Below are 24,805 nucleotides of genomic sequence, written 5' to 3'. Positions count from 1 at the left end.
ACTATATATGCAAGAATACAACAAAATTTTGAATAAAGTTTAAAATAAGTCATATCCGAGAGTAAATTTTATATTTTGGCAGGTTTTCAATACAAAAACTGTCATTTCCTAGTGTTAGTAGGGGTCTCAAATTTTTTGGAAAATAAAATACTATAGCATAAGTCACTCAAGAATAATGTAGCTTTCTCTACTGGTCAAAGAATTTTCAAAATCGGTAAGTACTGTTCCAGAGATTACATCATACAAACAACTTTACCTCTTTATAATATTAGTGGGTATAGATGATATGGCTCAAGGATTCCTATTTTGTAAAGCCAAATCGAAGTAAATGGGTAACTACTTAGTTATTGTAAGGCCAATTGCGCAGTGTCGCATCTTGCATCATTTCGCAATGGTGTTCGAAGGATCGTGACGGGATGTACGTGAATTGACTACGGTTTACAAAATCGTAAATTAGCTCTCGAATTAGACGCTTCGAAATCACGTCGATCAAGTTAAGCCTTAGATCCACTTTATTTCTAAAGGAATTTTTCATTTTCTCATTCTACCTCTACAACTAAAACACGGGCGGTGTGTAATATGACGAACAGCGCCGACCCAAGATAACTCGCTCGCCTTCCTGGACAAATTGCTGGATTGACTGAAACGAACAAGACATCTGATCCAGAAACAGAATATGTTCGCTTGAGCGAACACGCTTAATTTCTTACAAGTTTCAGCACGGGTTTGTGAGCGAAGCGAGTGCAAAAATTTCTTTGATCTTACAGAAACATCCTTATTATATGTACTCAGGGCGGTGGCTATAATATTATAATACATTGACGTTGACCAGAACTATTTTTATAGCTTTGGTGATACACACGACACGGAAGAGATGGCATGCCATAGCACCTAATTAACTCGTGCTAACATGCCTGCCCCATACTTACCCTTGTCATACCGCTCCCTAAATTCAAGCGCCCTGAGCCGTCGCTTAGTTCGACTTTATGGATGGACCGGCCCCGCATAAGGAGCAACTTGGTAAAAACTACTTGTAAACTACTCTTCCTTTTTCTTGGTAGGAAGAACGGCCGATTCCATTGATAAACTCAATTGAATACGAGCCCAAAAGCGCTTTTTAAGTAATCTCATCCAATATAACTCTAGTCAATATATAGCTGGTAACCTGAGCATGGAGTAATTTTTTTCAAATAAAAGAAAGATAAATAATGTTGCGTCCCGGTAACGGGACTGCCCGCCGATCAATACATAACTACTAAAATTTACAAAACCAAACGCTAGCAATATATTGCTTCCGCTACCTACTCGTATATAGAGATATGCTGAAAAATTTAACTTTTCTGTGTATTCGCTTGCACTCGAATTCGATTCCGGAAAAACTGAAAGATAACTATAAAATTAGTAAAAAAAATATTTTAGGGCTGCATATTTATGTTACATCTAGTACCTAGATAATATTACGTAGTCAACGTAGACCTTTTATACTCTAATTCAAAATCAATACGTTTTCTTTGATCCTTCCTACATCACCTACAATGAAGATTTCTCCTGCATCAATGGAGTACTTATTTATAACCGACTAGCCGATGCCCGCGACTTCGCCCGCGCGCGTGCATTTAGGTTTTCTGAAATCCCGTGGGAACTCTTTGATTTTCCGGGATAAAAGTACCCTATGTGCTAATCCAGGATATTATCTATCTCCATTCCAAATAGCCAAATCCGTCCAGTAGTTTTTGCGTGAAGGAATAACAAACATACACACATACAAACTTTCGCCTTTATAATATTAGTGTGATTTATTAAATAATAAAATAATAATAAAATATTAGTCCAAATAAAGTCATTGCCACAGTTAATTCCGCCTGGCCTATTTTAAAAGCAAATATTCAAACACTCAACAATTACAAAAAATAATTATTCTAGGCACAACTGTACAGACGAACCTCGTGTGCGTGCACCGTGCATGTCGTGCACATACCTACATGAAACAATCTCATCAGTTCATTTCAATTTGCGGGTTAAATTGAATCCCTTCAGTCTGTCCGGCCGCCTTTAGCGCATTGGTCTTCAGGCTGAAATACCCACACACGATACCAATTTGTATCTGATCCGGCGAAACTGATGGTAGAACTATTCATGTATACCTACGTACAGATATTACGTTCGGCTTTATGCAGTTCCTAGTACACCTACGTTACTTTTCCTAAGTAGACTATGGTAGGAGCCTTCTCGGAGAAACGCGTATGCGAAGCGATTTGCCTGGCGTTTTAGACCTTCTGAAGTTAGTTTTTTCACTCGTAACATGATTAATTATAGCGTATAATAGTGCGACACTTTTACATCTCAGCGAGAAACTAACTGTTTACCTTTTAAATCATTTAAGGAAATATATTATAAGGAAGGAAAATTGAACAATTGAAAAGAGCAACCGCCGAGTTTCTTGCTGGATCTTCTCGGTCGGAACGGCATTCCGAACCAGTGGTAAATTATTTGACGATTCAAAAGCACTTGTAAAAATTTACTTGAATAAAAATCTATTCTATTCTGTTCTATTCTATAGATCAATAGTACAACTTCTAGGAGCCATGAGGTGATGGTTGTAGTTTATTGAAGGTGAGTGGCGGATTAGAGTAATTTTCTTGCATAATAGCGCAGTACCTACGCTACCAGCCAATGGGTAAGAGATGTACCTATTTTTGCCACGTCCCTCTTCTGTATCACACCACAGCTGTATTTAATATTCCATACCTAATTGAGTTGAGCTGACTACCGGCTTCCGCTGGGTTTTTCTAATTGAAATACCAAATAATCAATGCCATTCAATAATTGAGAACTGGTTGCACATTGATTACGATCGCCTAAGTGCCTAGTCTCTCTAGCAGACATACTGACTTTTATTTTATTTTTATAAGTAACTAAATGGGCTTGCGCTTGACTGCAATCACACCAAGCAGTTGATGCAGCCTAAAGTAGAGCACGCCTGCCCAGAAGGTGCCTATTCACTCTTCTTTGAAGGTACCAATAATATAACTAGCGGGAACAACGGAAGCCGGCAGGGCTTTCCATATTCTAGCACTGTGTATTAGAAACGGGTAAGCAAATCGCTTCGTACGGATCCGTGGGATTTCGACTATGTAGGGATGCGACCTTGGCTATACCTAGTGGTTCGATTGTAAAATGGTTCCACTGAACGAAATTCTAACAAAAATCTAACAATTATCATTAGTTATTTGTAGATCCGGGGATAACTAAAAAGTTTTCTTTTGGTTAAACCAGAATTTTTGAAATTACAAAACTAACTCTTACAATATATACTAATTATACTTATATACTTACTAAACTTTTGGTATCTAAGCATCGATGTATTTAGGTAAGTTATTCGTAATTGTTAACACAAAAACTTTTGTAATTTCTCCGAATGACTTCATATAGGTACAAACAGCGCCATTGTGCCTCGATACGTTGGTAGAAACCCACGATAAAAGTTATCTAAAATATTTTTACAGTTTTAATGTTCGACCTAAGTAGGTATGACTCATTTTTGGATAACGTTGAAACACAAATACAATTTACATTGAACTCATTTGGGGCGAAGGTTTCATAGATTAGAGAAAAGTCGTCTCTCTACAATCTGCTTTTGTAAATCTAATAAAAATAGAAAATCCATCGTAGTGATAAGAATGTTATCAATATTGCATGATTGCGTGGTAATAATCCGCGTAGAATAGAAACCGATTAGGGTTGTGGGATAAATTATTCTGCCATACCATAACCCCTTCCAAGTTAGTCCGCTTACATCACTACATCTGACCTACTAACTAGGCGGAGCAATATACGATCAGGCATAGGATAATTCCCATCAAAATATTTGTAAGCGACGTGAAATCAGCGGCTCGATTGCGGTAGAATGACAGCTACAATGTCACGATCGCAATCATCTCTTGATTGGTTAACGCTCGCTCACTATTGGCTACAATGTATTGGCAAATACCATAAATTCCAGCCAATCACAACGATTGCGATTGTAATAATGATTGAAGCAATTTTCCCTCAATCGAGCTTTTGGTATTCGTTAGTAAAATATTTACTAAAATCGGAGCTGTCGGAGCACCAGAAGTGTTCCATTTTCAAGATGGCGCGGCCCTCCGCTAACATTGAATTCGGAAAAACATCTGCAATTTTGTCAATTTTTGTTAACTTAGAAAAATTATCTTACTTATAATTTTATGGTAATAGAATTCATTTCAACCATTAAATGTTTTTCATGCTAATTATAAAAATATAGCCATAACCATACTAAAAGTTTTATGTGAGTGTGGGTACCTACTATTTCAATGAAAAATAGACATAGCAAAACATTTAATTGCTTGAAATGAATTCCTCGACCATAAAAACCGTAAGTTAGAAATTAAAATAATTTTTCTACTTTGAAAATTAACTAAGTTGCACTAGTTTTGCCGGTTTTTAATGTTAGTGGCATCCATCCATATCCATCTTGAAAATAAATTACTTCAATTGGTCTGATTTTAGTAGACTTTTTTGACGAATACAGCTAATAAAGCCAAAAACCATTAACAAGAATTTGTCTTGGAATTACTCTTAGGTGACTTTTTCGCAACCCGCTTATACCAGTGGCGGGGATCGCAGTGCGACCCCTCGCACTCAAAGGCTATTTGTCGGAATAAAAAAGAAGTAGGTACATATCAGAATAATAGTAATTGGTGTCACAGCCTTTGCACACGGCGAAATTCTCCGCGCAGACGCAGTTGAAGTGCGTCAGACGCTATTATCTACAGCTGAAACGATTTTCATTCAAATTTAGGTACGTTCATAATATTACAATAACAACTGCATTGTAATATTATGAAAGTATTTTTAATGCCTTATCACCATTATAATCTATAAAGTATATGAGTGTTAGTCACCTATTTACTTCCGATGAAGTCATCACATTTTTATTGTTATTCCTCGTCAAAAACTTCGGATAACAACTAACAAGTAACAATCAAATGCTTGAGTCATTTTCCCCCAAAATATTTAGGTATGCAACTCGAAAATTTCTTTGTGGTAAAATGCAGGGTTAAACATATTTGATAAGATCGTGTTTGTATCCTGAGCGAGTCATCATTACCTTAAACTGAAGTATATACTTACTCACCTTTATGATACACCTACCTGCATCGACGACTCAGAGGTCAGGACATTAAAAAAAATCCTAGAAATTCCTAGAAATTAAAATCTTGTGCCGTTTGTATCCAGCAACTTCTTTCAACTCGTTTTTCCTCATCACAGTTATCTTTCCACCTTGTGATGGGGCTAACAACACTGCGCTTTACGGTGTTAAGTCGCCATTCCAATACCTTGGAATTTGATGTATCCGAGCCATTGCAATAAGTTTCAGCTTCGCAAATCGCTGAGCAATGTGTGTTACTCTCGCTCTTCTACGAATCTCATTTTTGATCACGTAGTTAAAAACTCTGAGCATAATCTCTCTCCATCGGTCGCTCTGGACTTCCTTAGGCCTATAATAATAAGTCCAGAGCGAGCGGTGGAGAGAGATATGCTCAGAGTTTTTCTACGTGATCAAAAATGAAATTCGTATAATCATAATTATAGTTAGCGACCATGTCATTATCCGATCACCTCATCAGAAATTAAACTAGTTTTTCACATATTTATGATGCATGCAGGCATCCCCATTACCCTTACCGGACATCTGAACTGAGCCCAAAAAGAAAACAGCAGCACACGTAAACCTGATCCCACTTTTGTTGTTTTATTAAGTCTGCCCGAACTGCATTTTTGTATCTAACTATCTCCTTACTAACAGCCTCGTCAATCAGAAATGATCAATGATGCTGGAAAGGCATTACTTTATAATTAAAAGGCATTAACTAATTTAATTACTTTTTCTAAACAATGTCTTGATTTAGCTTCATCTTCACAAACATATTTCGTAAATTTTCTTTATTAATTTCACGTCGCGTGAATTTAAAAAAAAAATTAAATTCACGCGACGAAATCATAGGCATCTTTTAGTCTAAATATATACAGGGTTAAATAAAAAATATCAGAAAGCTTTCGGTACGTAATTGTTATGTTCTACGACTCAATCTAAATAATATCTATCTAATAAACTATCAACGCACAGCTCAAACTACTCGACGTATCGGGCTGAAAGACATAGGTATGATGCAGATATAGCCTAAGAGAGGATTTTTGAAAATTCAAAGGGGTAAAATAGGGGTTTGGAATATGTGTGGTCCATGCGGACGAAGTCATAGCTAGTTTCGTAAAGTCGTACACTCAGATGAAAGATGTCATAATGCGTTGCACATTATGTTGTGTGCGCTTAGTCTGTCTGCCTTTATTAAAGTTGCCCTGTAAGCACCGTTAGAGATCAATGAACTTTAGTAAGGCTACATCTGAACGCCGCATGAGTCCAGTCCAAGTCTCACGACAAAATATGTATGTCTGAGAAGAGACTAGCGACAACAGCAATGACAAAACGTCACAATGCAGCGCTTCTTTTTAACCAACTACGGCCAAGACAAAAGGAAGGGTTATGTTTTTAGCAATCCATGTATGTATATAACAAACAAACTTTCACATATTATAATACATATTATTAGCTGATGCCCGTGAATTCGTCAGCGTGGATTTAGGCCTTTACAGGTTTTCCAAAGAATTCTTTGATTTTCGGTACAAAAAGTAACATATTATGTCTTTAACTATATACATACTTACTAATAACATGCAAAAAATCACGTCGATCCGTTGCTTCGTTGGGTCATGATTGAAAGACAAAATAACAAACAAATATACTTTCATTATATGGGTGGTGATTACGATTAGGTATGCAACTTATAATTTGGCAATGAATACCAGACATACTTACTCAATGTTATGTCTCGTATTCAATGCCAAGATTCTACGAGTAAGGATGTGAAGAATGAAGATACTACCAATTTTAACATTGAGTATTGAATTAATATTATCGAATTATATCATTTGCATTATTGTGGCAGGTACGTACAGTTTCGCCCGTTTCGCCATTATAGTAAGTAAATGTCGCGCGTCGGCAGTTTCCAAACGCTCGTTAGATTGTAAAATGCCGAAGGAAGCTGAGCCGGGTCAGCTAGAAGAGAATAAAGTGTCTTTATTTCTTTTGTAAAGATTTCAAAGTATTTGTTGTAATTTAGCAAAATATATTTAATATAAAAAATATACTTATTCATCATCAGGTTTTTCTAGATATAGTCTGTTCAACAAATTATTTTGTTGCTTATCAATCAATTTGGTAACTATGTAGGTATACCGTATAGACCGTATACCTACTTACACCTACTGCAGGACTTATTACACATCTATCAGGGGGCACGGCAGTGCCCCCGCCAAGACGAGCCAAACGGCGGCCGGGGCGCTACGTACCTTTTTCTCGAAGTGTTTCGCCGTATTTTCGACCCGTCATAACTTCGGTCTGGATGACGCTAGAAAGCTGAAATTTTCAGTATAAGGTGTCCTCAGCAAATTTACCAAATGTACCAAGTATCAAATATCTAGCTTTTATGGTTACAGATTTATTGATACCTAAAATACGCCGATTTCGTCCCTCACTGATGATCATCAAAACCTCTACTCAAAACCTCTAAGGTACTTCCCGAAGTTCTAGAAGACTGAAATTTGGTATGTAGACTAGAAATTGACTACAAACTACAGGAAAATTAAGAAATTGGAAATGCCCCCCCTCTACGCCTCTTATGGGTGAAGCGAATCTGTAAATTCTGTCGCTAGAATGCTGATATTTTCAGGATAAGATGTCCTGGGCAGATTTATTAAACGCATTGAGTATCAATTGTCTAGCTTTTATAGTTTCAGATTTATTGACAGTCAAAACTTCTAGTCTGTAATTCTAGGGTACTTCCCGAAGTCCTAGAAGACTGAAATTTGGTGTGTACACTAGAAATTGCATACAAACTACAGGAAAATTAAGAAATTCAAAATTTTCCCCCTCCACTCCCACGTATGGGGGAAGCAAATTATTTGTAAAGTCTATCGCTAGAATGCTGATATTTTCAGGATAATATGTCCTTAACAGCCTTATCAAACGTACCAAGTATCAATTGTCTACCTGTTATGGTTTCAGATTTATTGCCATTCAAAACCCCTCTAGTCAAAAGTTCTAAAGTACTTCCCTAAGTCCTAGAAGACTGAAATTTGGTATGTAGGCTAGGGATTTCATTCAAACAACAGGAAAATAAACTTTTCCTAGTCTGTACATTTAAAAAATGTGTTTCCTGAAGTCCTAAAAGACTGAAATTTGATATATCTGCTTTAAAATTGAGTTGCAAGATTCCACCCAAACAAACATAGTTACATACATTTTAAAAAAAGAGGTAACGATAGAGAGCGGGCCATGAAAATGATGTAGGTACCTACAAAAAATAGATCCAAAAAAAAAATCTAGGGCACCTGCCAAAAAGAAATGAAATCCCACCAAAAACATTTCATGTAAAATGTTGCCAAGACTCACAAGTTCATAATGCTTTCACTGTTAAAAAGTTATGAGATCTCTAGTAGAGCCAAGCCCCTAGCTAGCTTAGAATTGCGCTGCCCATGGGACCTATCCCAAGTCCAAAGTATATAGCTCTTAAATGCTCTTGAGTATATCACATTTATAACAATAAAGAATAAATAACTCTACTTACAAGCTCTGATTTTACAAACCCTAAATCTTGGTTAAAAAAGTACGGCTTGGCCGTTTAATGTTCGTGAAACTATAACATGACATAACATATTATATTAAGGTCATAAGGAATAGTTTGTTCGACAATTACTAATTTTTATTATACTTCATGATTGTCGCACAAGCTATTCCGGGCTTAAATGTCATATCAGATAAAAGTACCACGAACATTAAACGGCCAAGCCGTCCTTTTTTAACCAAGATTTAGGGTTTGTAAAATCAGAGCTTGTAAGTAGAGTTATTTATTCTTTATTGTTATAAATGTGATATACTCAAGAGCATTTAAGAGCTATATACTTTGGACTTGGGATAGGTCCCATGGGCAGCGCAATTCTAAGCTAGCTAGGGGCTTGGCTCTACTAGAGATCTCATAACTTTTTAACAGTGAAAGCATTATGAACTTGTGAGTCTTGGCAACATTTTACATGAAATGTTTTTGGTGGGATCAAACATTCCTCAACTAACTGAACTACAGACAAGTCTCCTGAATAACGATATTAAACGGTGAAATCTTGAAACAGATATGCATCTATGTCTCCATTATATATCAAAGGTCTAAATACTAATTTTCATAGATGTATCAGCTTGGCAACTGACGCACTTTATACAAATTTTCATCCCCTATCTAACGCCCTTAGGGGTGGAATTTCCAAAATTCCTTTCTTAGTGATTGCTTACCTCATAAACCAGGATTTTTTAAAATTGTTTCATATTCACTTTTGCCAAACAAAACACATATTTTTCTGTAACCATACTAGAATTTGATATACCTAGTAGTTAAGTAGGTAAGTACAATAAGTCCTTCCTTGAGGACACTGGAAAAAATATTATTTATGACAAGTATAGTCAAATCGTATTCAAGTCGGAAAAATATAATAAAACACAAACATTTTCAGAAACTATGACTAATGACATTGTTTTAGTTACATAAGGTACTTTATACAAGTATTAACCAATGTAATTTAATTACCTTTTTCTCTATTAATTTAATTTATTTTAAGTTAATATTTAGTTACGTAATTTATTTGAAAATAAAATAAGAAATTAAAAAAATAAATCTTTATTGTTAAGTAGGTATATGTATTATAAACTATAATCAATCAATTATTGTAAATATTAATTAATTAATAGATAGGACATACGACTAGTATCATTAGCTGCCATTGTAATTAAGCGTATGTTACACTAAACGTAAACAACAAATAAACGCTGCTGCTAACAAAATCATCTACTCCATAGAAACTAAAGATTAATATTATTTAGATGAAATAAATAAAGAAATAGAATTGTCAGAAAAACCAACCTAATTGTATTTCATAAAGGTAATTCATAGTTCTAACTTAAACCGATCAATTCCTACTATTAACACTGTAATAGCTGCCAATCCCATGTTTAGGACTTGGTAGGTACCTTTATAAAGGTTGTAATAGAGGCTCCCGTTTCACATTATGTAAGTGCCTCCTTCATTCAAATACAAATATGCAATTAGTATCATCAATTAAATCATCAGATTACTACAGTTGCGTTTGACGCGCTTTAACTCCGCCACAGTCTGCATAGGCTCAAAATGTTTGTTAAACACTGGAGAAGATTCAGTGCATTTACAATAATAAATTTATTGTTTTGTAACTATAAAATCATAATGTTATGTACTTAATTGTAGAATTGTGGTTGTTATTGAGGAAATCCCAATAATATTCGAGGATTAGGAAGTTACCTTTAAAGGAAAATTTACTTAAAACTAACGGTCGTAATTTTCGTAACAATAACAGTTAGGAATATTAACAGGAACATAAATTATGGCCCCAAATCATAGTATCATGTATTAACAAATATTCATTGTGAAGGTCGTATTGACGATAATAGTAACACCAAATTCGTACATAGCCTCAGAATACATAATACATAGCTTGCTTATGTGGAAACTTACTTGCTTATTATTTAACTAAATATTTAGGTGTCAGCATCTATGCCACAAAACATTAAAAAAAATGGATTTTGTGCTGTTTTTGATCTTATTTTTCCACGATATCACACTAATATTATAAAGGAGAAAGTTTGTATGTGTGTGTGTATGTTTGTTACTCCTTCACGCAAAAACTACTTGACGGATTAGGCTGAAATTTAGAATGGAGATAGATTATACCCTGGATTAGCACATAGGCTACTTTTTATCCCGGAAAATCAAAGAGTTCCCACGGGAATTTTAAAAACCTCCAATCCACGCGAACGAAGTCGCGGGCATCAGCTAGTTCTGAATAGTTTCTAAGCAGGTAGGTACCTAATTATTTTTTGTAAGCGTAAATTGTAATCTTTGTTTCGTGGACGAATATTTTTTTATCTATCTATTTAACTCTCATTTACAAACTATCTACTTGATATTAACTAAAAATGTAATTAAATCATAATATCGAGGATTCATTAACTAAATATACTTGTCGTACTTGAATGGACTGATCGAAGTTGCAAACTTCAACAGGGGTCTGTTGAGTTTTAAAGAACTAACTATTTCTTAAATGCTAGTTTTAATTAAGATCCGTTTTTTAAATCGCCATGTAAAAACTGAGGAATGAAAATAATACTTTATATCCCTCAGCCAAAGTTTATGTGGCGATTGAAAAATCAGCCTTAGAATACTGAAAGAGTACTTAATATTTATTTATGTCGTATTTTACGTGTCATTGATAGGTGCGTATGCCTCGGCAAACTCTGCAATAACTCGTTTTACGACACTGGGATGACAAGCTCTTGCAAGCGAATATGTTTTATTGCAACCGTAGTTCGAGAAGCATTGTTGTTTTTCCTGGTTGCTGGTATCTTGGCAACAGACAAGTATGGCGGCTTTGCATCGTCCTGGCTCACTGAACGTTGGCCTGGCCGTTGTCATCTGTAACAAACGTGCATAAATATATAATCAAAGGTCGGTTGCACATCAGGCGGTTAAAGAAAAGTTAACGTGATTTAAATCTTATTTTAACTGTTTGTTATGCAAATAACCCTAGAAATCTCGTTGTTTTCGCTCGCGTTTTTTTTGTCTAATAAGTGGGCGCACCTCTAACCATGCGGCCCGCTTACCAGCAGAAAGTTCTGGGTTCCAATGCAACAATTGATACAATGCAACAATTGATACAATGCAACAATTGATACTTATTTGTTTGTATATTCTGGTTGAAGGATTTCTCCGCGTTGCATGGTTACAATTTTACCAGAAAATTAAAGATACCCATTTTATTTTCTTCCAGCTACTCGTTTGTCAACGTTAGAAAGATTTGCAAAAAGACCAGGCTTTTAATTACTATGCGAATAGGTAATTTGAAAGCCACTTTGTCTGAAAAGCCATACAGCCGTAGCTTGCTGTATTTGTCTTATCATAATAATTATATAGTTTTACGTGTTTCTGACCAAAATATCTTCAACTAAGGAACAAAACAGTAACATTTACTAGCTACTAGACTCAACTACCTATTTATTTATGAGGTTTGTATCTAATTTCGAATTATAGTATTATATTTTTACACTACTAGAAATATTATATTATTAGTATTTTTTTGCAAATAGTTATAAATATTATTTTTTCTAGTAAGTAGGTTTTTTTGTGAACTCTTTACTATTTGATATAATATGCATAAAGTAGATTGAAAATCTTAATTTATATTAATTCATAGTTAGTATTTTAAAAATAAGTGGAAATATTGTGTATAGTGGTGGATAATAAAAACACAGAAGTATTCACATACATTTATTTTAGTAATGTTAATTATATTCATACTGTGTATACGTTAAAAATAGAGAAGTTAATCTTTGGTATGGTTAATTATTAAAAGTAAAAGAAGTTATTCAATAACATTTCCAATTGAGAAGTCCTGTATGCATATCATAGTATTCTATTCTTGGGTATGGTTGTACTCTTTCTTCTATTTCTTACATAACGTTGACAGTTGGACATGCCATATTTACACTGTCAAAAAGAACGATAAGCATTAGTCAGCAAGCCTTAACTTATAAGGTTAATCCACACCCGCGCACGCGTACGAACCTTGCAAGCAAGGCACATCATAAAAACTCAAAGTGGACGTGTCCACGAGTGGTTTGCGATCGGTTTGCGTGCATGTCACGGCTTGCACATGTTCGTAAGTTTTTGGGAGTGATTAAAAACATGATATACTTATACGTTCGCCACATTCACGTGCGCACAGAGGCAGTGACGCTTCATAGGTGTTCGATGGGCATTGTTTGCACGGTTCATGCGCGTGCGCAGGTGTGGATCTACCTTTAAATACATTATACTATGAGTATAACCTACAAGGTCAGAGGCCCTAGTGTTATTACTTTTCAAGTAAACTTAGATTGCCATAAACCTAACAAACTCTATATACTACGCATTGGATTGGTCATTCTCAAAACCTAAAATCGGTTAAAATGATCCGGGGATAAAAGTAGCATATTATGTCCATCCCTATCCCTTAGGGAATTACGCTAACTCTGTTTCAAATTTTATCAAAATCGGTTAAACTGATGGGCCGTGAAAAGCTAGCAGACAGACAGACAGACACAAACTTTCGCATTTATAATATTATATGGATCAATTATTAGTGATAAGTGTCAGAATAAAATTACTACACCAGACACTATGAAGTAAGTGAATCTTAATAATTACACATCCAGTGCAGTTTTGACTTTCGCGTCCGTTTGCAAATGGTTTTGGTTTCTGCACTTTATTCTTTGTGTCATTCTTATGCCATCGGCCAAGAGGGACAGCATTACAATGTTTGACTAAACGGGGGTTAAATGCTTGGTGAAATTGGGCCTCATGCGATTTATTTGCGATTCAAAGCAGTAAAATATACTATAACATCTAATATCTAATAGTGATGTTGAATTAAAAAATTACATTTGGTAAATTAATTGAAATTTTGTATGTATGTACTGTAAGTATCTGTACTGTATGTTAAACTATGAGATTTTTAATTTATTAATTATAACTGGACTTAATATTCGATTCTCTTGGTCTACTAATTTAAATAAAATTAAAAACATCAATTATCAGAACATACCGATTGGAATCAATGCAAATCCCACTGGCTTAAATTAGTATAGAAATTGTACAAGTCTTACCCCAGCTTGGCTGCTTCCATGTTCGACAGGGGGCGGTTTAACCGTTGGTTCGTCGGATATTACAGGGTCGAGGTTTATAGGCCTTGCACCGTCGCTTCCATCGTCATCATCCATTCCTAAATTACCAGGTACTAAGCCCCAATTTTGATTTTTATCATTCATATTGTTCCATCTATCAGTTAAGTTTGGTGTGAATGGTTTGGTCGGATTTATGCATTGTGGCACTGGATATGGGAGAGGTACGTAAATAATTTGTGGCTGCGGTGGAGGTGGAGGTGATTGTGCCTTTTTTATACTCATAGACAGTTCTTCTATTTGTTCTAATATCCGAGAAAATAATTCTTCTTGCTGGCGACTGTAATAGTCTCTCCTATCATCTCTTCTCCGTCCATAAAAATCATCATAAGGATTATAAGAATTAAAATGATTGTAGAAAGACTGTCTAGGTCGACGGCGATGTCTCATTTGACTGTTAGTATGATCACGGACATGCTTCTCCTGATGCCCATCATCGCTATCTTCACTTTCTGGATTATCATCGTTTAAATTTCTTCCTCTGACCATCGCCACATAAAATATTATCGCCAGTAAAACTACGATTCGCTTCATCTAAAACAAAAATGAAAGTTTAACGAGTTGTCTTAAAACATTTGACGTAATTAAACATATATTTTGTATAATATAATCATGCATCCATTTTCACGGCACGAATGGGAATGCTAAAGCGCTAAGGTTTAGCAGATAAGACTTGGCAGGCAGAAACCTGTACCCTGTGGAACACTTAGTTGGTTTATTCGTAGAAAATAAAACATCTCACAATAACCAGATCACAGATTATTAAAAGCACGATTGCATTACTTAAAAAAACAGTCATTTAAACCAGAGCCAGGTTTTTGCTAGGACTACCATCCAATTTCAATGCTTACAGCCACAAAGTTCGTTTAGATAAAGGTACATAAATGTATAACTACCACAGAAAATATCATATAGGTACCTAGTGTGCCGTTAGTTTTCAGTTTCTGTTTTTCATATATAGGTACTTATTTATGTGTGCGCCATTATACTTAACATAAGACTTTACCTACACACATCAGCTGTGTATAAATAAACTAGGTCATTGACTTCACCGTGTTACAGTTTGTATACAAATACTGTGAACTCAATTACTTATTACAAATAATCTAGGTATTAAGTCAAATTTTGTATCATACGACGTTGTAATTTAGCACAGAGTACCTATTCACGTAACGATTGGAGAGGCTATTTATGTTAACTTTTCAATCATGAAATGAGACATACCTTTGTTTGAAAAAGACTGAATAATCTTACTTAAATACCCTTAGCTTCCAATGATTCTACATAAAATGTTAAAGTTGAAACACGAATAAATCACAAGTTTTATTAAAAACCGTTATTTGTTTCACACACTTTATCATCTATCTTTAACTGAAACTGCGCACGCGCAACTGTCGTGGCGTGAGAGACTAGACTGGTCTTTTCGACCCTGATTATCAGACTATTGATCGAGTTATTTATAGTAATTGAGTGAATTTTTACAAATTATTATTACTTTTGCCCCTAAAACCGATTAAGAAATTGGTCAAAAATTATGTAGGTCTGTATGTTGTTTTATGAATATATTCTACTTTTACTCTAACGGTAAATAAGCTGCTACGAACGCCCCCCCCCCCCCTCTCTCTATTTTTAATTTATTATAATATAGTCATCTTGCCTTTTTATTTTCTCATTTCAGTTTTTTATACTTAGCTACGTAACTAAATAATATAATAATAATTATTACCAACGTGATTTTACCTTGCTAAGTTCAGATTTTTTCATCAAAAATATTTTTATTAGGTACCTAATCCAGTAGCATGTACTTCGAAAATCATCATCATCATCACTACTGAGCACGGGTCTCCTCAGAATGAGAACTTCATACATAATTACTATAACGAATACAAATAATACAATACACTACAAAACAATTTAAGAAAAAAAATGCAAAAAAAAAATGAAAAAGAATAAAATACAATTTAAGAAATAACTGTACAAATCACTATGTTGCTGTTTTCTATAACTTCTGATTCAATACAATTAAAACCCAACACAATTGGTTTTTAATCGACTTCCAAAAAAGGAGGTGCTTCTTGATTCGCCCCGTTTTTTTTACGTAATATATGCAGACCGATTTATTCAAGGTTTCTGGACCGATTTGCAAAATTTTTTTTTTAATCAATAGTAGAAGTTTCCGTGGTGGTCCCATAAAAATTCTAAATCTAACTCCTCAATCCTGATGCTGCAGGGTTACTGCCCGCCTGAGTATCATGATTCAGGAAGTGTTCTGAATATTGAATTAATATTCTAGGTACTAGGACTTCACGCTTGGACTCCAGCTCCCAACTCCTCAACCCTGATGATGCAGGGTATAGTACTCGTAAGCTATAGTGATTCAGGAACTGCGGATGGTGCAATTCAAAAATAAATATAAAATCCTGATTTTTATTATCTGACCGATTTCGGGCACATACACTATAATGTGTTTCAATTTTTAAAATAAGATAACAATACCAAAAGGGGGGGGGGGGGGTCATATGAAAGAGCTTTACCTACTCGTACATTTTAAAACAGTTTTTTATTTATATTTATGCATAATAGTCTTTGATTTATCGTACAAAATGTTTGAAAAATAACTGAGTACGGAACCCTCAATGCGCGAGTCTGACTCGCACTTGGCCGGTTTTTTATTTATTTACATACTAGCTGTTATACAGATACTAACAGCGGTTGCTGGTCGTAAGCAAATTGCTATAAAAACCTATAGCCTTATAGATTTGGCTCGGAAACGCTAACTTTATTCCATGTACAGCAGAGATACACAAAAAATTAAATTCTCTCCGAAAGGGTACAATTAATGTGGACAGCGGGAACAACGATCATTTAAACGATTGTAACAAATTGGATACCAACAGCGATCGTATAAAATATTTATAGGGACATATAAAATATCTTCCTAGTTCCTACACAAGACCGAGATTCGCTTTCGCTTAGTCGTCCAGTCAAAATAGTCATTCAAGGTTACAATAATTCGGATAAAGCTAAAAAAAGGTACGAATGCTGGAAACACCATTATAAATGAATTGTGAAAAGTCCCCATCGATCCCATATTTGCAAAAGCTATTCAAGGTCAAAGGTCAAAATTTTCGGTTTTTTTCGCTTTTAGGGTTCCGTAACCGAAGGCGGCCAACGGGATACTAGGTACTAAGCCTCCAGTGATCGTCTGTCCGTCCGTCTGTCTGTCTGTCCACCCGTCTTTCCGTCTGTCTGTCTGTCCACCCGTCTTTCCGTCTGTCTGTCTATCTGTCTGTCCGACTGTCTTTCTGTCTGTCAGCGGGCTGTATCTCATGAAGCGTAGTAGGTACCTTTAGAGTTGAAATTTTTACAGAGTGTATTTCTATAGCCGCTATAACAAAAAAAAAAAATCAAAATAGACGCCATGCAACCCTACGTGTGCAAGTCCGACTCGCACCTGACCGGTTTTTAATACGTATAACGTGTTTTCCTGCCATGAGCAGGAAATTATTGTAAATCCCTTTTCTCAAATAAGTTAATTTAAATATCCTCTAAATAACTAATGAGGTAAACAATGAAAGGAAAAAATAAAATTATATTATTTATCAAATGTTTTATAATTAAAGTTAACCCAAGGGCTTGAGCAGAACATGATTAAGTATACAAGTAAGTAAGTGTCTTTCCTTTTATATTATTTCATTTCTGTAATGGTGCTAACTCTGACACGCAATCTATTAAAGAATAAACTGTACAGATATTTTTATTCATTAATCTCCGTTCAGTCACGTGAACTTTTTGCCAACTTAATCATCATTGGTTTTTCCCTCTTGTCAGATGTTAAAAAAAATGTCCTAGCAACACTTTCTACTGTGACTAACTAAACAAACGAAATGCGAGCAAGGAAAAGAAAAGAAAGACATTTACAGCTACAAATAGGGCAGCTAAAGTTGGCGCAAGAGAACCGGTAGTAAGTAGTTCTTCTGTGAGCGAAAATATCAAAACCACTGACCTCTGCTAAAGACAAGTATGCTGGACTTACGACTGGTTGATTTTCGCCATTTTGGCGCTGATAGCATTAGTGACCGTCAATTGAGTGTACTCGGAACTAAATGTAAGTGATGAGACATCTGTCAACATAGTGTCAACACAACGTTCTGTGTACTCGCCAATCGCTTCGCCTGGGATCGAACCCCGGACACTCCGACTAGGCTACCAGAGTACCTACTAATTTCCAGGATGGAATGTGTGGATGCCCACGGCAGTTACTTTATCACTACCAGCAAAACCGAAACAAAATCGGATATTAATGTCGCGCAGCACGAACGCAAAACCACGACCATGACCATCCATACTATATTTATTTCGCGTTCGCGGGCGCTAGTGAAGAGCGGGCTTTAAAGCCAGGAGTAACTCGAGACCGTTATGTGTGGGAGCGACGCCTAAAAACCCATCAAGGCGTGATGTCACGGGAAACCCAGCTTGATTTGGAGCATTGCCATGGTTTACTTCCTTGGAAAAACTAAACATGAAATATAAACAACAATACTGAAATCCATTAAGCGGTTTTATTCATAGTGCGCTCCAAACAAACGTAGTTTGGCTCTCATTTGAAAACACTGTTTGAAAACTACTATAATTCTATACTAACTACTATACTAACCAATCAATGAGATTTTGTATTAGGTAAATACTTGTAGGAACTAATATTTAGGTGTATGTCTGGTATGGAAATAACAAATAATATCTTAACATTATCTATATCAGTGGTTTCCCCGTTCAAATATTCATTTTCAAGATGTCTCAAGAATTTTCAAATAAATCTTTAATTAAAAAAAACAAATGAACAATAACATATGATTGATAAAATATTATCACAGTTCACAACAATTAGGAATTTCTAACAAAACGTCGAGGCTTCGACGTCACTGGCAAGTTAAGGTAGCTCGATTTTTCTATGATTTTGCACGTCATCATAGCCTAATATTTAACATATCTTCTATTTAGGATCAAACTGAGAGTTTCCTCATTCTAGTTCACTCTGATATTATGATCAAGAATGACATATTTTCTCGCTGAGAGTAACTTTGAAGAACCTTAAGGAATGATTTCTTAAAACCACTTTATAAAAAGCTTTTAAACTGAACAATTTCTTAGACTTAGAATGTTATATATAAAAAAGGCTGAAGCTGGCAGATGAAAAAGAAACAGAACAAAGATGAACTCAAATAACAATCTCAAAAAAAACGAGTTTTAAATTTCATAGAAAAAGTAAGTAAGGACTAAAGGAGTAAAGTTTTGATTGAAACGAGATAAATTCCACTCAGGATGGAGCATTTAATTCGCTCTCGAGTTCTAATACTGGCTGGGGAAGCCTTAGACATTTTGAATATTATTGTGATCCGCGCTAATTCATGTTCTGCAGCCTATACGGTCTTCGTATCAGTTTGAATGATTTTTTTTATAATATGTATGTATATCTAGTACTAAGTGAAAAGTAGACTTCTCATTACTATCATTTGTTCGTAGAATGGTTATCTTTTAAAGGCGCGTTTTCGAGTTTAGTCCTAGGACTTTAAAGAGGTTTATTATGGGAATGGTGCGTGTTTAACCATTTTATTTCTTTAAAAAAAACCGCTATTTAGTGTGTAAAAATAATATTAATATAATAATATGATTCACAGGAGTACGCGTACTAGTGGGAGAGCTAATGTAAATCAGATTATTGTTAATTAATTACTGCATTAGTCAGACCGATGACATAGTTTATGATAACCCCTTTGTCATCAGGATACACATGTTCATTCAAGTTAATAATATAATTATTATAATCAACACCTACAGGCGGAGTCCAATGACAAATAAATTGGTAATTTATATTAGCGGTGGTAGCTTAGTGGTTAGGAGGTCGGCCGCCTATACGGCGGATCCGGAGTTCAATCCCGAGCTGGCATCTCTAACTTTTCCAACTTATGCCTTTTAAAGCAATTAAATACCATTTGGTTTAGCGGCGAAGGAATCACTTAACTACTCAAAAACTGTTGTGATATAATTTTATCTATGGTTTGTGACGAGTCTATATCAAGTGTGAAAATTTTGTGTATGACTTTTCATGTAGAAATAAATAGTCCTTACTACAAAATGGTGCATTAAGTTTAAGTGGCTAATGTAAAAGAAATGAAATTGTTTAAGATGTGTAATTGAGATAATTGTCAAGATATACCTACATATAAAGGAAGTAAAAGTCAAAGACATGGAGTTTACTTTATATCGCTGGTAAAAGTGGTTATTGATATTAATTTCTGTTTAGACGAATAAATAGGAAAAACTAATCATTTTTGACTCATGACGAGGAAACCTAAGGTTTCAAAGGTGTGTGATTTCACACACCTTTGAAACCTTAGGTTAGGTTAGGTTAGGAATAGAAAAGGATATAAAGGATATAAGAAGGATAAAGGATATAAGAGGATTTTACCAGCAAGGGACCATGCTCTTAAACTAAACAAACTAAAGTTAAAACTAATAAGTATTGTAAAAAATTGTTAGTGTGTGGGAAAAATAATGTTATAATAAACATTAAACAAGTAATATAAATCATTATAACTTAATCGAGGCATAATGGATCTGGTGACTAGATTATACAGTTCGTGATATTATTAATTCAATGCATTCCAGGCATTGGTTGAAAATCATGGGTCGGTATTGACATACTTGTATTTTACACATATCTATAGGTACTTATTAAAGTAATAACATTATGTATATAAAGCTCAGTATTCCCTTTGTTTTAAATAAGAGAATTTACGGAAGTAAAATCCATTAGTGCCCCAAGACAAGTCTTCAAACAGTGTGCGTTGCCCCTCGAAATAGTACATTATATTACCTGGTGTTGCCAGAGATATTATTATGACCCCAAAACATACGCACAACAGACGGAAACGTTTAAGTGCAGAAACCAGCCCAGAGAGAAGAAGAAGAAGACCCCAAAACATGGTGGCTAACCGCATACCTATGTGTCTAATAAGAAAACTAAAAATCACTCAATCCGGTCGGAATTATCGCAACATTTAAATCGAATAAAGTGAAGTTGAATGATCATCATTATCATTATCGACTGATAACGTCTATTGCCGGATATAGGCCTCTTGTAGGGACTTCCTCATGCCACGATCTTCGCCTTCTGATTAATTCTTCAAAGTGACTCCCTGCGACTCGTTTTGTGTCGCTTGTCCATCTAGTAGGTAGTGTTCTTCCAACACTGCGCTTTCCGGTGCGATGTCGCCATTCTTAGCACCTTGGGAGTCCAACGTCTATCAATTTTTCGAACTATGCGCCTTTCCAGTTCAGCTTCGCAACCCGTGACGCTAAATAAATCTGTTCAAAAATAAACTTAGGTACATAAATGATAGAAAAAAGAATAGCTGATACTTACAATTTTTTCCATCCATCGCTTGTTCAGACAAGATTACCTAATGTTTTCTTAATGACGTACCTACTGGTTTTTTAATGACGTAGACATCCCACATGATTCTTCTTTATCGAGAAACTACGCATGAAAATTGGTTTTCTCGTACTCGAATAGGACGTTAATTAGAGCACTATAACGAAGTATGGAAAATTCAGCCTATTATAGTTAGTTAATGAATCTTGCCACATCCGTATTCCGTAAAGTTCCTAACATTACCCCGGCTTTGCTCGAATGGAATTCATACTTAACTGTTTCTTAGTGGGTACAAAATTACCTCATTCCGAAGACCCAGCGTGGCGCTTTGAGCGTTACGTTGATAATGGAAAATTAACAACGCACCGATTGCCCACGAAATTATACACTCGAAGCGTACTAGAAGCCATAAATTAATACCGCTTCCATAGGCAAAGACTCATCAATAAAATTCAGCCTATTATAGTTAGTTAATGAATCTTGCCACATCCGTATTCCGTAAAGTTCCTAACATTACCCCGGCTTTGCTCGAATGGAATTCATACTTAACTGTTTCTTAGTGGGTACAAAATTACCTCATTCCGAAGACCCAGCGTGGCGCTTTGAGCGTTACGTTGATAATGGAAAATTAACAACGCACCGATTGCCCACGAAATTATACACTCGAAGCGTACTAGAAGCCATAAATTAATACCGCTTCCATAGGCAAAGACTCATCAATAAAATTGAAATGTGAATTAAGGTGGTCTGTTCATTTCAGTCTTCTCTGAAATAAGTCCTCTGCCCCAGAATCTCCTAATAAGTACCTGTTTGCACCAGTAATAAAGATAAAGGCGTTGTGGTTACTAATACTATGTAAATGATACAAAAAAATATTCAATAAATTATATTATCCATCATATTTTCACAGGCTTAGGAAATATTCAGAGTACCGAAGTACCGAAAGCAAAAGCTAAGTGAGAGAAAGCCAGCCAGAAACGCTGGTAATTACATTTTCATACACAGTTTAGCCACCCATCCTTAGTTATTTATAGTTTACCTACGCCGACATTAATTTCGATATTAATTAAACCGAGCCGTAAAGCCACCAAATTGTTGCCCTTGAAATTGATTGCCCTGCTTTCCAAACTCAATTAACAAAATGTCGATATTACAAAGGGTTCACTTCACCCGTCTCTGATGTGACTACTGCTGTTTAGATTTACGAGTATGTTAAGGAACTACTATGTAATGCAATGAATTTATTTCATGTGGCACTCGTTTGATGTCGTCTGTTCACCTAGGACCACCAAGACCCAGAGGTCTTCCAACGCTACGCTTTTCAGTCTAAGGTCGCCATTCTAGTAGGTACCTTGGGAGATGGGACCCCCAATGCATATCGCTTGTTTGAACTATGCACCTTGCCCATTCAGCTTTGCAATCCTCTGGATTCAGGCGCGCAAGACCATGGCGGGTGGAAGTCCCTATAAGAGACCTTTCTCCAGCGGCTGACTTCTATCGCTTGGTAATGATAATGTAGGACAGCCTGTGTCACTTATGATGTCAGTATGAAGCAGATTACGAGAACTAGAAATGAATGGGGATGGCCCTTGGAGCGAAGGTAAACGCGCTCCAATAATTTAGCAGTGTCGCCAACCGCATGCCTATCCTGTAATAAAAAAATTAAAGTACCTACTAGCAATAATATTATGAACTTATATTATAAGGAAGTGTGAACGTGTCCTTAATTCAGATATTCCTAGGTTAGGTAAACGATTCCAATCTCGCTAATTACTTCAATCATCGAGATAGATGTGGTGATTTATAACTTCTTTAATGTAACCGCCTTATGTTGAATAATTGCTATTATAATATGTTATATGGAATATCTACTAATTATTACAGCCTGTCTCGCCCCAGTGTGGCAGAGTGGCCAATATTTATTAAGACTAGCTGATGCCCGCGACTTCGTCTGCGCGGATATGGGTTTGTAAAAATCCCGTTGAACTCTTTAATTTTCTGGGATAAAAAGTAGCCTATGTGTTAATCCAGGATATAATCTATCTTCGTTCTAAATTTAACTCAAATCTGTCCAGTAGGTTTTTCGTGAAAGAGTAACAAACATACACACATACCACAAACTTTCGCCTTTAAAATATTATAATGTGATATTAGTGTGATACTATTTCTGATGAATACCTATAACTCTACTCTATCTAGTCTGGTTTAATGAAACGAAATATATTTAGGTATTTGCTAAATATGAGTTGAAGATGAATTTAAAATTAGCGCTTGAGGTGGTGGGCTATGTGGCTATACTATGATTCATTTATCATAGAGTAGATAAGTATAGTAGAAGCAGATAATAGTCGTAGGATACACTGTCCTGCTACATGGACCCAACTTGACTGGTGTCCAAGTCACCAGTTGTGTTTCTCAGGACCTATTGTTACTCTGTCTGTCAATAATAAAGACGCATCTTTTTAAGTACAGGAAATAAATACTTTGACTTAATTTGAAAAATAAACAAGAAAATAGATTTATTCATTGCACCCTGTCGGCCTCCACGCAAATACTACGTATGACATCAATACATACAAACCTTGAGCCAATTACGGGCTGCGATACAGTTCAGTCACCTTGGCATTGGTGTTTGCTATGAGTCTATGGGACATCACCCACGGCGACTTTTTGTATAGCGATACAGCCGCGCCATAGATTGAATACGAATCATCGCGACGCGATGGTAGATAGTAGATACATATTACATAGGTACGGTAGAAATACAGAGTTTCTTGCTGATTCTTCTCAGTAGGAAAGGCATTCCGAACCAGTGGTAGATGCATTTGACGGTTCAAAAGTACTTGTAAAAGTTTAATTGAGTAAAAATATTTTGAATATTGAATTTGAAACTGAATCTTGGGTACTTCACCTACAAGGGCCAGCGTCGTATCGTTACTGTACCGTCTTTTGACGGCTATATCGCTAATATCGCTTCATAAAATCGTCGTTGACGATAACCCTAAAGGATAGGAAAATTAAGAAATAACTCTAAAATTCACATTGTTATACCGGCCAAAGAATTTTTAATCATAGGGTGGTTTTGCAAAAAAAATATTTATTGCTAAGTAAGTAATTACTTCTCTTCTAATACATAGTAATGGCTATAAAAAGAAGAAATGTTTTACATTACTAGACGCGGATAAAATTGATAAAATAAATATTTATACTTACAGCTACTTCTATTCGAAGTATTTTTACCTGAAAGCCAAACAGATTTTTATCCCGCGCGCAGAATGTTGTCTCTCAACACTTTCAAAATTAACTGTGGTGAAAACTTATAAGATACTTTGGATGTACGATGATTTCTAAAAGTTATCGTAAAGCGCCTTGATCTCAATTGATTGAACATGTAAACAAAGTAGCAGGAAGACCCAGCTAGTAAAGGAATTTTT

General features: G+C 35.5%; 2 protein-coding genes across 5 annotated transcripts in view; one reads left to right on the top strand and one right to left on the bottom strand.

Moving 5' to 3' along the window:
* LOC123867563 overlaps positions 1-24,805 on the top strand; it is a 179,636-nt gene that overhangs the window by 92,315 nt on the left and 62,516 nt on the right. The gene's annotated exons all lie outside the window — the stretch shown is intronic.
* LOC123867562 overlaps positions 11,087-24,805 on the bottom strand; it is a 60,891-nt gene continuing 47,172 nt past the window's right edge. The window contains exons 1-3 of one of the 4 annotated variants that reach the window (XM_045909651.1): positions 15,161-15,379; positions 13,862-14,470; positions 11,087-11,633 (exon numbers count right to left, since the gene is read on the bottom strand). In XM_045909651.1, coding sequence (XP_045765607.1) covers positions 11,418-11,633; positions 13,862-14,470 — 825 coding nt within the window. In that variant the 5' untranslated portion in view covers positions 15,161-15,379 and the 3' untranslated portion in view covers positions 11,087-11,417. Of the gene's footprint in view, positions 11,634-12,472; positions 12,705-13,861; positions 14,471-14,719; positions 14,846-15,160; positions 15,380-24,805 lie in introns of those variants that run through there. The other 3 variants (XM_045909652.1, XM_045909650.1, XM_045909653.1) reach the window with 3 other exon arrangements.

This window comes from Maniola jurtina, chromosome 8, assembly GCF_905333055.1.
Source record: "Maniola jurtina chromosome 8, ilManJurt1.1, whole genome shotgun sequence".
NCBI classification, from domain to species: domain Eukaryota; kingdom Metazoa; phylum Arthropoda; class Insecta; order Lepidoptera; family Nymphalidae; genus Maniola; species Maniola jurtina.
Note: the sequence above shows the minus strand (reverse complement) of the source record. Positions and strands in the feature narration are given on the sequence as shown.